At 51.6% G+C, this 10,602-nt stretch overlaps 1 protein-coding gene across 1 annotated transcript in view; it reads left to right on the top strand.

Moving 5' to 3' along the window:
* The window catches only part of RALGAPA2 (Ral GTPase activating protein catalytic subunit alpha 2), a 97,325-nt gene that overhangs the window by 44,597 nt on the left and 42,126 nt on the right, over positions 1-10,602 (top strand). The window contains exons 24-34 of the mRNA XM_033513270.1: positions 161-289; positions 949-1,007; positions 1,305-1,413; positions 1,744-1,854; positions 2,189-2,257; positions 2,411-2,548; positions 3,000-3,186; positions 3,832-4,681; positions 4,950-5,021; positions 5,973-6,096; positions 6,906-7,061. Coding sequence (XP_033369161.1) covers positions 161-289; positions 949-1,007; positions 1,305-1,413; positions 1,744-1,854; positions 2,189-2,257; positions 2,411-2,548; positions 3,000-3,186; positions 3,832-4,681; positions 4,950-5,021; positions 5,973-6,096; positions 6,906-7,061 — 2,004 coding nt within the window. The remainder of the gene's footprint in view (positions 1-160; positions 290-948; positions 1,008-1,304; positions 1,414-1,743; positions 1,855-2,188; positions 2,258-2,410; positions 2,549-2,999; positions 3,187-3,831; positions 4,682-4,949; positions 5,022-5,972; positions 6,097-6,905; positions 7,062-10,602) is intronic.

Raw genomic sequence — 10,602 nt, 5'->3', positions numbered from 1 at the left:
GGGTGCTGGGATGTGCTCCTGGGGGTGCTGGGATGTGAATCCAGCAGGCTGAGTACAGCAGGGTTCCCTGGAGCTGGGGACATCCTCAGTGTGAAGGGTTTTCTGTGACTATTTCAGTGAATTTTTTAGTGACTATTCCTGCCTGCTTGCCCTTGGCCAGGCTCCCCGCTGTGAAGCTCACACCATCCTTGGTGCTCTTGTGTGCTTTCCAAACACCTACCAAGGAATCCCGTGGGTGGGACCCGTCTCAGAAGGCAGTGAGAGCATCACAGGGAGTGCAGATATGAAGGTAAAGTCACGTTTATTGTAAATCCTTAGGTAACCTAACCTGGTTTCACTGTGCAGTGACTTCATGCCTGCCCAAGTGGTTGCCCTGACACAAGCCTCTGTTGCTTTTGATAAACTTGAGGCACTGCAGTGATGCCCTGCTCCAAATTCGGGGTGGCTGGGGGGGAATCTCTCAGTGAGTTCCTGAGCAGGCAGGACCAGAGAGGATGCAGAAATCCCTTCACACGCTTGGCTCCTGTTCTTGCTTCTTCATCAGGCCTTGGAGGTGTCTTCCTTCCACAGCTGAGACAGTTCTGTCATTTCTGTACTGAACAATACGCTAAACTGTTCCTAAGGTGTTTTGGTTAGAACCTAAACACTACACAGAGTATGGTGTGGAGTGACCAGCACTTGTTGTTTGTAAGTGCCCACTGTAAAAGAATTGATTTCCTCTCGCTGCCTGTACATGAGCTGTAAGCTGATTTGATTTCTCCACAAGGGGCTGTCTGTTTGAGCTGTAATTGGTGTTTCTCCCTTGACAAAATGCAACTGGCGTGACGTAAAGATGCTTTAGCAACAGATGGAGAATTAGTGACTTCACCTGTAACTGTGTCAAAATTAAACAGCTTTAAAGTAGATGTATGAGAAAGATTCTTATTCTAATTTATTTTGTTATTTTAGTATTGCCTCATAAATATTTTATTGAAGAATGCTACAGAGGAGCCAAGTGAAGCTGCAAGGTAAAATACTGAGTAAAAGAAATGGGAAAATATCATAGAATAGGTTGGAAAAGACCTCTAACATTATCAAGGCCAACCATTTACGGGTTGGAAAAGTCTTTCTTGCTGCTTATCTGCTGCTGCTGCTGCCTTGTGGTTTGGTCCTGTCAAGTTGAGCCTTACTCTGCACCGTGAAGGTGCTGGCCTGTCCTGTTGGAGGGGAAAGAGAGATCTCATCTTTGTGCCTTTGTTTCCTTTTTCTCCCCCCTAAACATTCCTGAGAATGTCGTGACCCTGTGTGTTTTCCTCTGCCCAAAGATGCATAGCCATCTGTGGCCTGGGCGTGTGGATCTGCGAGGAGCTGACGCAGTGCACCAGCCACCCCCACGTGAAGAAAGCCATCAATGTCATAGGTGTGACACTGAAGGTATTGCTGTGCCGGGCTCTGATCAACCAGCTCCGGGGCAAAAAAGGCATTTTTGCTTTGCAGACAGCCCCTGATGATCTGAGGCACAGGCTGCAGCTGTGCAAGCTGTGCAGGGTGTTTGCAGAAACAGCCCCTGTGCCTGCAGACCCCTTCCCCAGCAAACTCACCCAAGAGATCACACGGGTCGTGTCCGACCTGCTGGTTCCTGACGCTGACAGTGTGATTGCACAGCACTAACCTTGTTTGTTGTCTGCAAAGATGCAAAAGCTGAGTGCAGTGTGTCGTAGCTGGACAGGTTATTTGGCTCTTAATCACCTTTTTTTCTTCCAGTTTCCCAACAAGCTGGTAGCTCATGTTGCCTGTGATGTCCTTCAGCTGCTGGTGTCCTACTGGCAGAAGCTCCAGGAGTACGAATCCTCCCTGTGCCGGAAAATTACTGAAGTACGCCAGATTCCTTAAAGTGTTTGTATGGAAATCGTGTGCAAAGCTGTCTGAATGCCCTCCTTGGGCTGCTGTGATTCTGCCAACTCCTGCTTTTTTGTATTGTTAGGGGGGTACTTGCTGCACTCCCTGGAGCAGTGTAGGTCCCTCGTTTGTAGGGACTTGTTTGCGAAATGCCCGGGAAAGCGTTTTCTTTCGCTGGGACGTTGATTGTCACGGGCAGCTGGATGCTCCTGGGAGAACCTGACCTGTTCCACAGCCCGTGCAGCGAAGGTCTGTCTCTGCAGAGGAAGAGGCTGAGTGCCTCTCTGACTCTTGCTTTGTTTGGCTGCAGATCCTGGTGGCCACCATCGCGTTTCTCCTGCCCGGTGCCGAACACTCCTCCCTGGAAGCGGATAAGAAGGTGTGTGGCTGAAAAGAGCCCTCTCCATTCCTTGTGCTGTCTGAGGGGGATGTAAATCAGCTTGCTCCAAACCAGAGCTGAATTTTAAGCTTTCATGCCCTGGAGTCTGGGTGAATTTAACAGAACGTTCCTAAATGCCTTGTTCTCGTTCAGTTCATAGTTTCTCTGCTGCTTTGTCTGCTGGACTGGTGCATGGCACTGCCCATGAAGATGCTGCTGGAGCCCGTGTCTGCAGGTGCTGTGGAGGATCAGCAGGCATCCAGAGCTCCTCTGCTGGATTATATTTACAGAGTGAGTAGGGGGAAGGAAGGTGGTGTACTCTGCCTGGCTGTTTAAAGATGCCTTCCACACACCCTGAAGGCACAGAAGCAGCTTTGTCAAGCACTGGAAAATCATCTCATCCAGGTGAGAAGTTACAAATGCAGAACCTTAAGAAGGTGAGATTAGAGATGTAGGACAGCCAGGGGATGGTGAAGACAAAGGTAAAATGCTTAAAACAAGGAGCTGGGGAAATAATCTTCGCAGGGATATTTGGATTATTTTCAGTGGGCTGTTAAGATACAGAAGAAGCCGTGAAGCGAGCTGTTGAGGTTCAGAATGGGTGCAGATGGAGATGGCTGATCTGGAACACTGGATTTGGGCCCGGGTGGGCTGTGTGGTGTGTCAGAACCGGGCCCTGCTGGCTGGGTGTGTTGGGGTTACGGGATCTGCCCAGGGTTGCTCACTGCTCCGTGTCCCGCAGGTCCTGCACTGCTGCGTCAACGGCTCCAGCACCTACACCCAGCAAAGCCACTACGTGCTGAGCCTGGCCGACCTCTCCTGCTCTGACTACGACCCCTTCCTGCCCCTGGGGAACGTCAGGAGCCCCTCGGAGCCAGCCCAGTGCCCCTCCTCCAGCGACCTGGGGAACCTGCTGACCGTGGCCGAGGGTGAGCTGTGCCCAGGGCTGGGCCAGCCTGGGTGTGCAGCGCTGGGGAGCTGTCCTGGGCTCCATCTCTCTGACAGGATGCTTGAGTTCCTTCCCAACACTGCTCCAAAGAACAAATGTACCTTTAGAAGATGTAAAAGGAAAGGAAAGACTGTAAACCAAGGAGAAATAGTTTTACACTGAATATGAAAAAACCCAGAAGTTAGGGGGTTTGTGGCTGTAAGAGGAGTAACATTCCCGTGGGAGGAGTGGAGGCACAGCACAGAGGCTCAAGAGCACAGACACTTGATGAAATAGCTGGTGGATGTGCCTGTGCTGAGGGGACCATCTGGGCATCCAGAAAGTCTCTCCCTGCCTCACCTGAGACCTTCCCACCTGCCAGGGACAGAGCAGCATTTATTTACAGTCACATCTCTGGTCTGCCTTGGCTTTTCTGCTGATGGCTGTGGGGATGCGGTGAAGTCGGATAAAGCTGTGGGGCAGGTAGGATCTCTGGGAAAGCTGTTGGAAACATTTCTGTGAACAGGAAGGATCAGCAGGTCACACGGGGCAAGTCGCTGTGGGGTGGCAGAAATCCACACGTGCTCCTTCTGTGTTGCCTCTTGCTGCTCGTGCTGATCCGCTGTGTTTTTCTCGGTGCTTCCAGAGAAGAGGAGGAGGAATTTGGAGCTGATCCCTCTGACGGCGCGGATGGTCATGACTCACCTGGTGAATCACCTGAGCCACTACCCGCTGAGCGGGGGCCCCGCCATCCTGCACAGCCTCCTGAGCGAGAACCACGACAATTCCTTCGTGGAGTCCTCCGAGCTGTGCTCGGAAGTGTTCCGCAGCCCCAACCTGCAGCTCTTCGTGTTCAACGACAGCACTCTCATCTCCTACCTCCAGATCCCCGCCGAGCAGAGGCCGGGCCCCGAGCCGGCCGCGGCGCCCTCAGACGTGCGGGTGATCGTCAGGGACATCTCGGGGAAGTACTCGTGGGACGGCCGCGTGCTCTACGGGCCCCTGGAGGGCCGCCCGCCTCAGCGCGCCACTGGTGAGGTGCAGCAGCTGGGCCTGTGCCAGGACAGAGAGGTGCAGCAGCTGGGCCTGTGCCAGGACACCTTCACTGGTGAGGCACGGCAGCTGGGCCTGTGCCAGGACGGTGACACGCAGCAGCTGGGCCTGTGCCAGGACGAGGAGGAGGAGGCCGAGGATGCACTGGACCGGCTGCTGGAGCGCATTGGGAGCAGCAGCCCCGAGTGCCTGCCGCACCCGCAGCGCAGGCTGAACGAGCCGGCGCCGCCGCCCCGCGCCCTCAGCGCCGAGCAGGAGCGCGCCCTCAGCGAGGCCCTGCTGCGGCAGAGCGCCCGCGAAAGGGACTTCGTGCTGAGCTGCGGCTCCCGGCGCCGCACGGGCCTGGGCTGCCAGCGGCCACCGCCCCCCCCACAGCCACAGGCCTCCTTCTACTTCTGCCGCCTGCTGCTGGACGACTTGGGAATGAACTCCTGGGACAGAAGGTAGGGAGACAGAGCGTCCAGAACGTGCTCAGCGGGCTCGTCTCGGGTTTTTAATCCCAAATGCGCTTAAGGAAGCGAGGATCGCGTAGCTGGGGTAAGAGCGGAGCTCTGAACCTCAGTGATTATTTGAAAGAGACGTCAGTAGATTGTGTAGAGCAGTAACTCTGGGAAATCATACTGGGTTAATTCTCTTGGCTGTTTGGATGATGAAATACCGTGTCTGCGCCGTGTTGCATTTGCCTTCAAACCCTTCTTTATTTATTTTCAGGAAAAGCTTTCATCTGCTGAAGAAAAATTCAAAGTTACTGCGAGAGCTGAAAAATCTGGATTCCCGCCAATGGTAGGTGATGTGCACTGAACACAGCATGGATAAGGTTTGTGTGTCCCAAGGAGTCACCAGAGCCAAAACTTTGTTCCTGTTAATCCAAGTGCTGGTGAGGCAATTGGACTGGTTGTTTCTCCAGAGTTCTGTAGCCTGAATGGAGAAGCCACCTGTGCTGACACATTCTCTGTGTACAGAGAGCTCCGAATCACTGGCAAATAACAAAACAGATTTTTCTCAAGTTTGCTTTAGCTGAGAGGAGAGCAAATCAAGCTGCTAGTGACCTGGGTTCAGCTGATAGGATTTCCTGCAGGGTGATCCCTGTGTCAGGAGCAGTACTTTGGGGGGTGACCTACCCAGAACTGCTCCCCAGCCAGGAAGAGGCAGAAAGGAGTTCTGAATGCTGCGTTTTATTTCTCATTGCTTGACACTGAGCTGCTTGAAAAACATCTGCAGCATTGCAGAGTTCTGAGTTCCTTCTGTCCCAGCAATTTCCACATCCAATGCTCTTTGTGTGTTTCCAGAGAAGCCGACTGTCCCTGTCAACCTTGTAAAACTCTGCCCAGGGTCTCAAAGCCAGTGATGTTTCTTCTGCCTTGTGTGTCATCACCCTGTAATTAAGATTCTGTAGGTCAAATTATGCTCCCATTAACACCCGTGCCACCTTGCTGTCTGTGCAGGGCTGCCCAGAGCAGAGTCATTAACCCTGTCACTGGAATTTGGCCACCAGTTGTGAGGCTGACACACGGGAGAGCGGGCTCGGCGCTGCTCTCGGAACCGGGGTGTCCCTGCAGTGAGGTTTTGGTGGCAAAACAACGGGGGGAGGTCTGAAAGGGAGCCCTGTGTTTGTGCAGGAAATGGACATACGGGGCTGGCCGTGGCACCTGGCCATAGGTTGGGAGTGCAGGGGGACCTGGAAGATAATTCTGAGCTGCTTTAACCTGGGTTTCCTTTTCCGTGCCGTGGCAGCCGTGAGACGCACAAGATCGCTGTGTTCTACATCGCCGAGGGACAGGAGGACAAGTGTTCCATCCTGGCCAACGCCAGGGGAAGCCAGGCCTACGAAGATTTTGTTGCTGGGCTGGGCTGGGAGGTAACAGCCATAATTTAGACAACTTCCCTTGTTGCTGGTGGCACTGCACAGTTTTTAATTCACACACCCACAGAACAATCCCCGCTGCACACCGATGCCTGTAGCTTTTAGCTCCCGAGTGTGAGCACACACTCACTCAGCACAGGCACTCTTTATGACATGTGTGGGTTTAATTTGCTTTGTCAAAATGGTGTGTTGTAATCTAAATGCCACGAGCACTTTGGTGTTTGGGAAATGCAGAGTAAATTCATGTCCTGTTTAAGCATCCAAGTGCCGCAGGGGGATGTGACATCCTCAGACTGGTGCTGTTGGGAATGCAAATGAGCCTTTGGACTCAGCCTTGACTTCAGAGAGGTGTTTCCCCAGAATAAGCTTCTGGAATAATTTCTTCTAAGGTTTTTCTTTCTGTCCGAATCTTTGGTTTCTTGTGCAGTTTTTCTGGTTCTCTTTCTCTCTGCCAGTTGTGATGCTCCTGGCAGTGGGAGCTGTGAGCCCCACAGAGCCCTGAGTCACGAGGTGCCGTTGTTTCCTTGCTGCTGTTTGTGGGAGGAAGGTAAAACAGCTGGGCAGATAATGACTCAGGACCGAGTTCAGAGAGATTTACTTGTAGTGAATGTCAGATACAGGTACAGGAAAGACAAATCTACCAGAAGGATTGCAGAGCTGGAGGGGAGGAAGGCTGTTTTTTCTCCGGGATGGATGGCTGTGGGAAGCTCGGGTGGTGATTTCATTAATGTGGTCCAGAAGCAGGCGCTGGCAGCACATCAGTGTTTTCAGGTGGCTGCTGTTGGTGCCTTTGGCTCCCTCAGGTCGACCTGTCCACGCACTGCGGGTTCATGGGCGGCCTGCAGCGCAACGGCAGCACGGGGCAGACCGCGCCCTACTACGCCACCTCCACCGTGGAGATCATCTTCCACGTGTCCACCAGGATGCCCTCGGACTCGGACGACTCCCTGACCAAAAAGGTAAAGGCTCTGCAGGGTGTGGCAGGCAGCGCTCCGTGGACGCCTGAAGCGGAGGCGGCTTTTGCTGGCTGTCCCTGCGGTGCCACGTGGTGCTCTGCAGCTGGGTTAGCTGAATTAAATGGCATCTAAATTCTGGGTTCTGAAACACAATTAACATTTCCACGGTAGCCTCAAATGCCACCGTGAGTAATAATGTTAGCAATAATTTCATTTGTACGTTGTCTGCCTGCCAAAACTGCTGTGGGTTGGTGGAACAAAGCAGCCAAAGGCAGCATGGTAAAACCTTGGGATGGGCTCGTCCCGTGCGGAGCAGCAGAGGGAAAGGGGCTGGAAGCCAGGCAGAGTTCAGAGCCAGCTGGGCACACAGGTCTGACAAGCAGCCTCTGCCTCAGACAGCCAGAGCCCAGCCCAGAGTTCTGCTGGTGCCGCTGCTCAATTGTTCACCTTTCCTAACGAGGAGCTATTTCGGATGATGCTGTTTGCCAGCTGCTGCTTAGACTCAGAGAAGGTTTTTGGGGCACACCAAATCTCTGCCTTTCCAATTGGGATTGGCAGCTTGTCCTGCAGAGGCTGTTAGCATGCACCAGTAATGCTGCAGCAGCCATGCAGTGCACCGAGGGGCTCTGCTCTGAGGGCTCTGGACCTCTGTCCCTCAGTGTTTGGTGGCCAGCTGGTTTCGGAGGGATGTGTGCTTTTCTTTCAAATATAAAGGTGGAATCTCTGATTACTGGTTCTGAAAAATTGCCCAGTGTTCCACACTGAAGTCTTCTTTTATCTTGTCTTTTTTTATTGTGATATCTGTCATTTAAAGAAAAGTCAGCAAAACGCCATGTTTCTCTTCCTGTGTGTAACTCTGTACCCTCAAAGGCACAGGGCTATGGAAAGAAGTACTCTGAGTGCTTCAGAGGGGGACAGTGGTGTGTAGGACAGGGCTGTAGAGTCTCTGTGACCATAGCAGGGTAGGACTGTGTATTTTTGCAGTTCCTGACCAGTATTTGTCCAGCTGCTAGACCAGAACTCCAGTGATGAATGATTTACAGTTTCCCTAGGCATACTCCATATTCCTATGCTCCTCTTCTTGTACCATGAAGGAAATCTCTGGTAGTGCCTACTTGGCTTCAATTTATGCCCATTGATTCATATTTCACATGGGTACGAGGGGCAGGTTATTTTGCAGCACACTTATGTGTATGTGCATGTCTGAGAACTGCTGCCACATCTTTCCCAGACTTCCTTTTCCTACAGCAAGTGTGGCCATTTATTTAGTGTAACCTTTTAAGCCCTGGGTTTTGTGGGAGCCTGGCAAAGACACTGGGGTAATTCTGGCTGTTGAGTAATTCATCACCTGGGAGGAGAGCACGGTGTGGCAGAGCTACCACAAGGGGAAAAATGGGGTTTAGCTGCAAACAGTCCACTTATTCTCCTAATTCTCATCTATGTTAGGGGTTATCACAGACCCTGAGGGTCTAGTTATTGTGTTTGTCCTCCCTGTGTTTGCTCCAGGAGAATTCTCTGTGAGAAACAGGAACCAAAAGCATTTAGTAGCTGTCAGTCTCCAAGTTCTGTAGTGCCAGGAAACCAGGCCAGCTCCAGCATATGCTGTCTACAGAAAATAACTGCAAAGGAATTGCTCTAGGACCTTCTCAAAAAACCTGAGATCTGCTCTAGGAATGGCACCCTGCAGGGATCAGACTGGGAATTCTGGTGAAGGACAAATGTCTGAGCAAGCTCATGGACCCGAGGAGCTGCAGGCAGTGGCTCCAGGTGACTTCCAGAGGGCTTCTCAGTGTGTGCTCGTCCATGGTTCCACACACAACAGTTTCATTCAGTTTGTCACAGCTCTGTTGGGAGCAAACATGCAGTTCTGTGCAGATCAGCAGGGATTGTTGACAGATTTTACAGAACTGCAGCTGTGAGTGCAGAAAAGGTGCATTTCAGAAGCACTGCACTTTCTGGAAGGTGGGCAACTCTCTGGGCTTAGGTCCTTGCCTCACATTGTTGGGGCAGAATGTCCAGGTTAGAAGGATTATTTGATATTTATTACTTCTTGCCATCAGAGCTTTTGTTCATGGGAGTGTGGGAGAGAAAGATGGAAGCCCTTGGCATTCATTCTGCTCCTGCAACTGAGCCTTACCTGGTGATACAGGAGAGTGGTGCTGGGAGGAGAAAACTTCATCAGGATGCAATGGGGGCCACAGCTCCTTTTTTCCTGCCCTCCCTCTGGGGTCTGAGGTCCCACTAACCTCTGAAATCTTGGTGATTGCTGGGTTTTTTCTCTGCTTATTTTGCCTCTGACCAAGAGAGGCTTCATCCCTGTCAGCACGCTCCCAGCTGAACAGGACTGACCACCTGCTGGCCTGGGGGGCAGAGCAAGGCCATAAATTCTGGGGGCTGGGGATTCAGCAGATGCAGTAATTTTACTTCAATATGTTATTATGGTTCTTTATTTTTACTGAGCACAAGGATAAATTAAGTTCTGGTATGAATTCCCCAGAATAAATGTGTTTCCACTGGGGATGAACTTGGCCCCTTTGTGCAGCAGAGCTGTCATTTGCATTTATTAATTTGAGGTATATGCTGACATTATGTTGCTAATTCAGGTGGGAAGAAAGGGGGGAAAAGAAAGAAAGAAAAACCCCTCTCCAAATAAGTCTTGTCCCTGACAGAAATCCTTTCTAGTGAAGTAAACAAAATTCAGCTGATCTCTTTTGCTGCTGTAGGGTTCAGCATCACTGGTTCCAAACTTTATCTGCCTGTCTTGTGGCAAGAGTGAAAATCAATCCCAGGAATGGCATCCTACCGTCCCTGTCTCGTTCTGCTCAAACTGTGCTGAACGCTTTAAAGATGTGCTGTCGAATTTCTCAGTGATTTATTCCATCCTCTCCATTGTCAGAGCAGAACTTTTTCAATTCAGAAATCTGGTTGCAACCCCATACTGAACTCTTGCTCCTTTGCTGCAGAAATTTGTTAGCTGGGGCTAGATTAGATTTTTAGCAGCTAATCTGACTGCTGTAGGGGTTTGCAGAGTGGGGACAGAGCTGTGCTATTGGATTTGTCCAATTCATTTGACTCCAGGACTATAATTGCACTTATGTCTTACAAGGCTTTTATGGCCTCAGGCTGGCGAGCAGCAGAAAAACAAATTGGCAGTGATACAGTGAGAGTGAAAGGGAATGAAAGGCACACATTATCAGTCTCCAGGCAGCCCTGCTCTGGCAGGAAGTTTCTCGGTTAATTTACAAATAAAACTTAGATTTTAGGATGGGCGCACAGTCAGTCAGACAATGGGGATGTCAGGCCCCACTGTTACTTAGCAAAAGTAGCAGCCATGGCTCCCCAAAAGCAGGAATTCTTCAGTCAAACAGACGACTCCTCTCTGGAGCCAGCTGGCTGTGTAATGCAATTAGCAGGGAAAGGAGGTCATGCTGGAGGTGTGCACCGTGACCAGCGCTGCCTGCTGGGCTGGGGATGTGGGGCTGGGGATGTGGGGCTGGGCATGTGGGGCTGGGCATGTGGGGCTGGGCATGTGGGGCTGGGCATG

The sequence above is a fragment of the Parus major genome, chromosome 3, assembly GCF_001522545.3.
Source record: "Parus major isolate Abel chromosome 3, Parus_major1.1, whole genome shotgun sequence".
Classification (NCBI taxonomy): domain Eukaryota; kingdom Metazoa; phylum Chordata; class Aves; order Passeriformes; family Paridae; genus Parus; species Parus major.
Note: the sequence above shows the minus strand (reverse complement) of the source record. Positions and strands in the feature narration are given on the sequence as shown.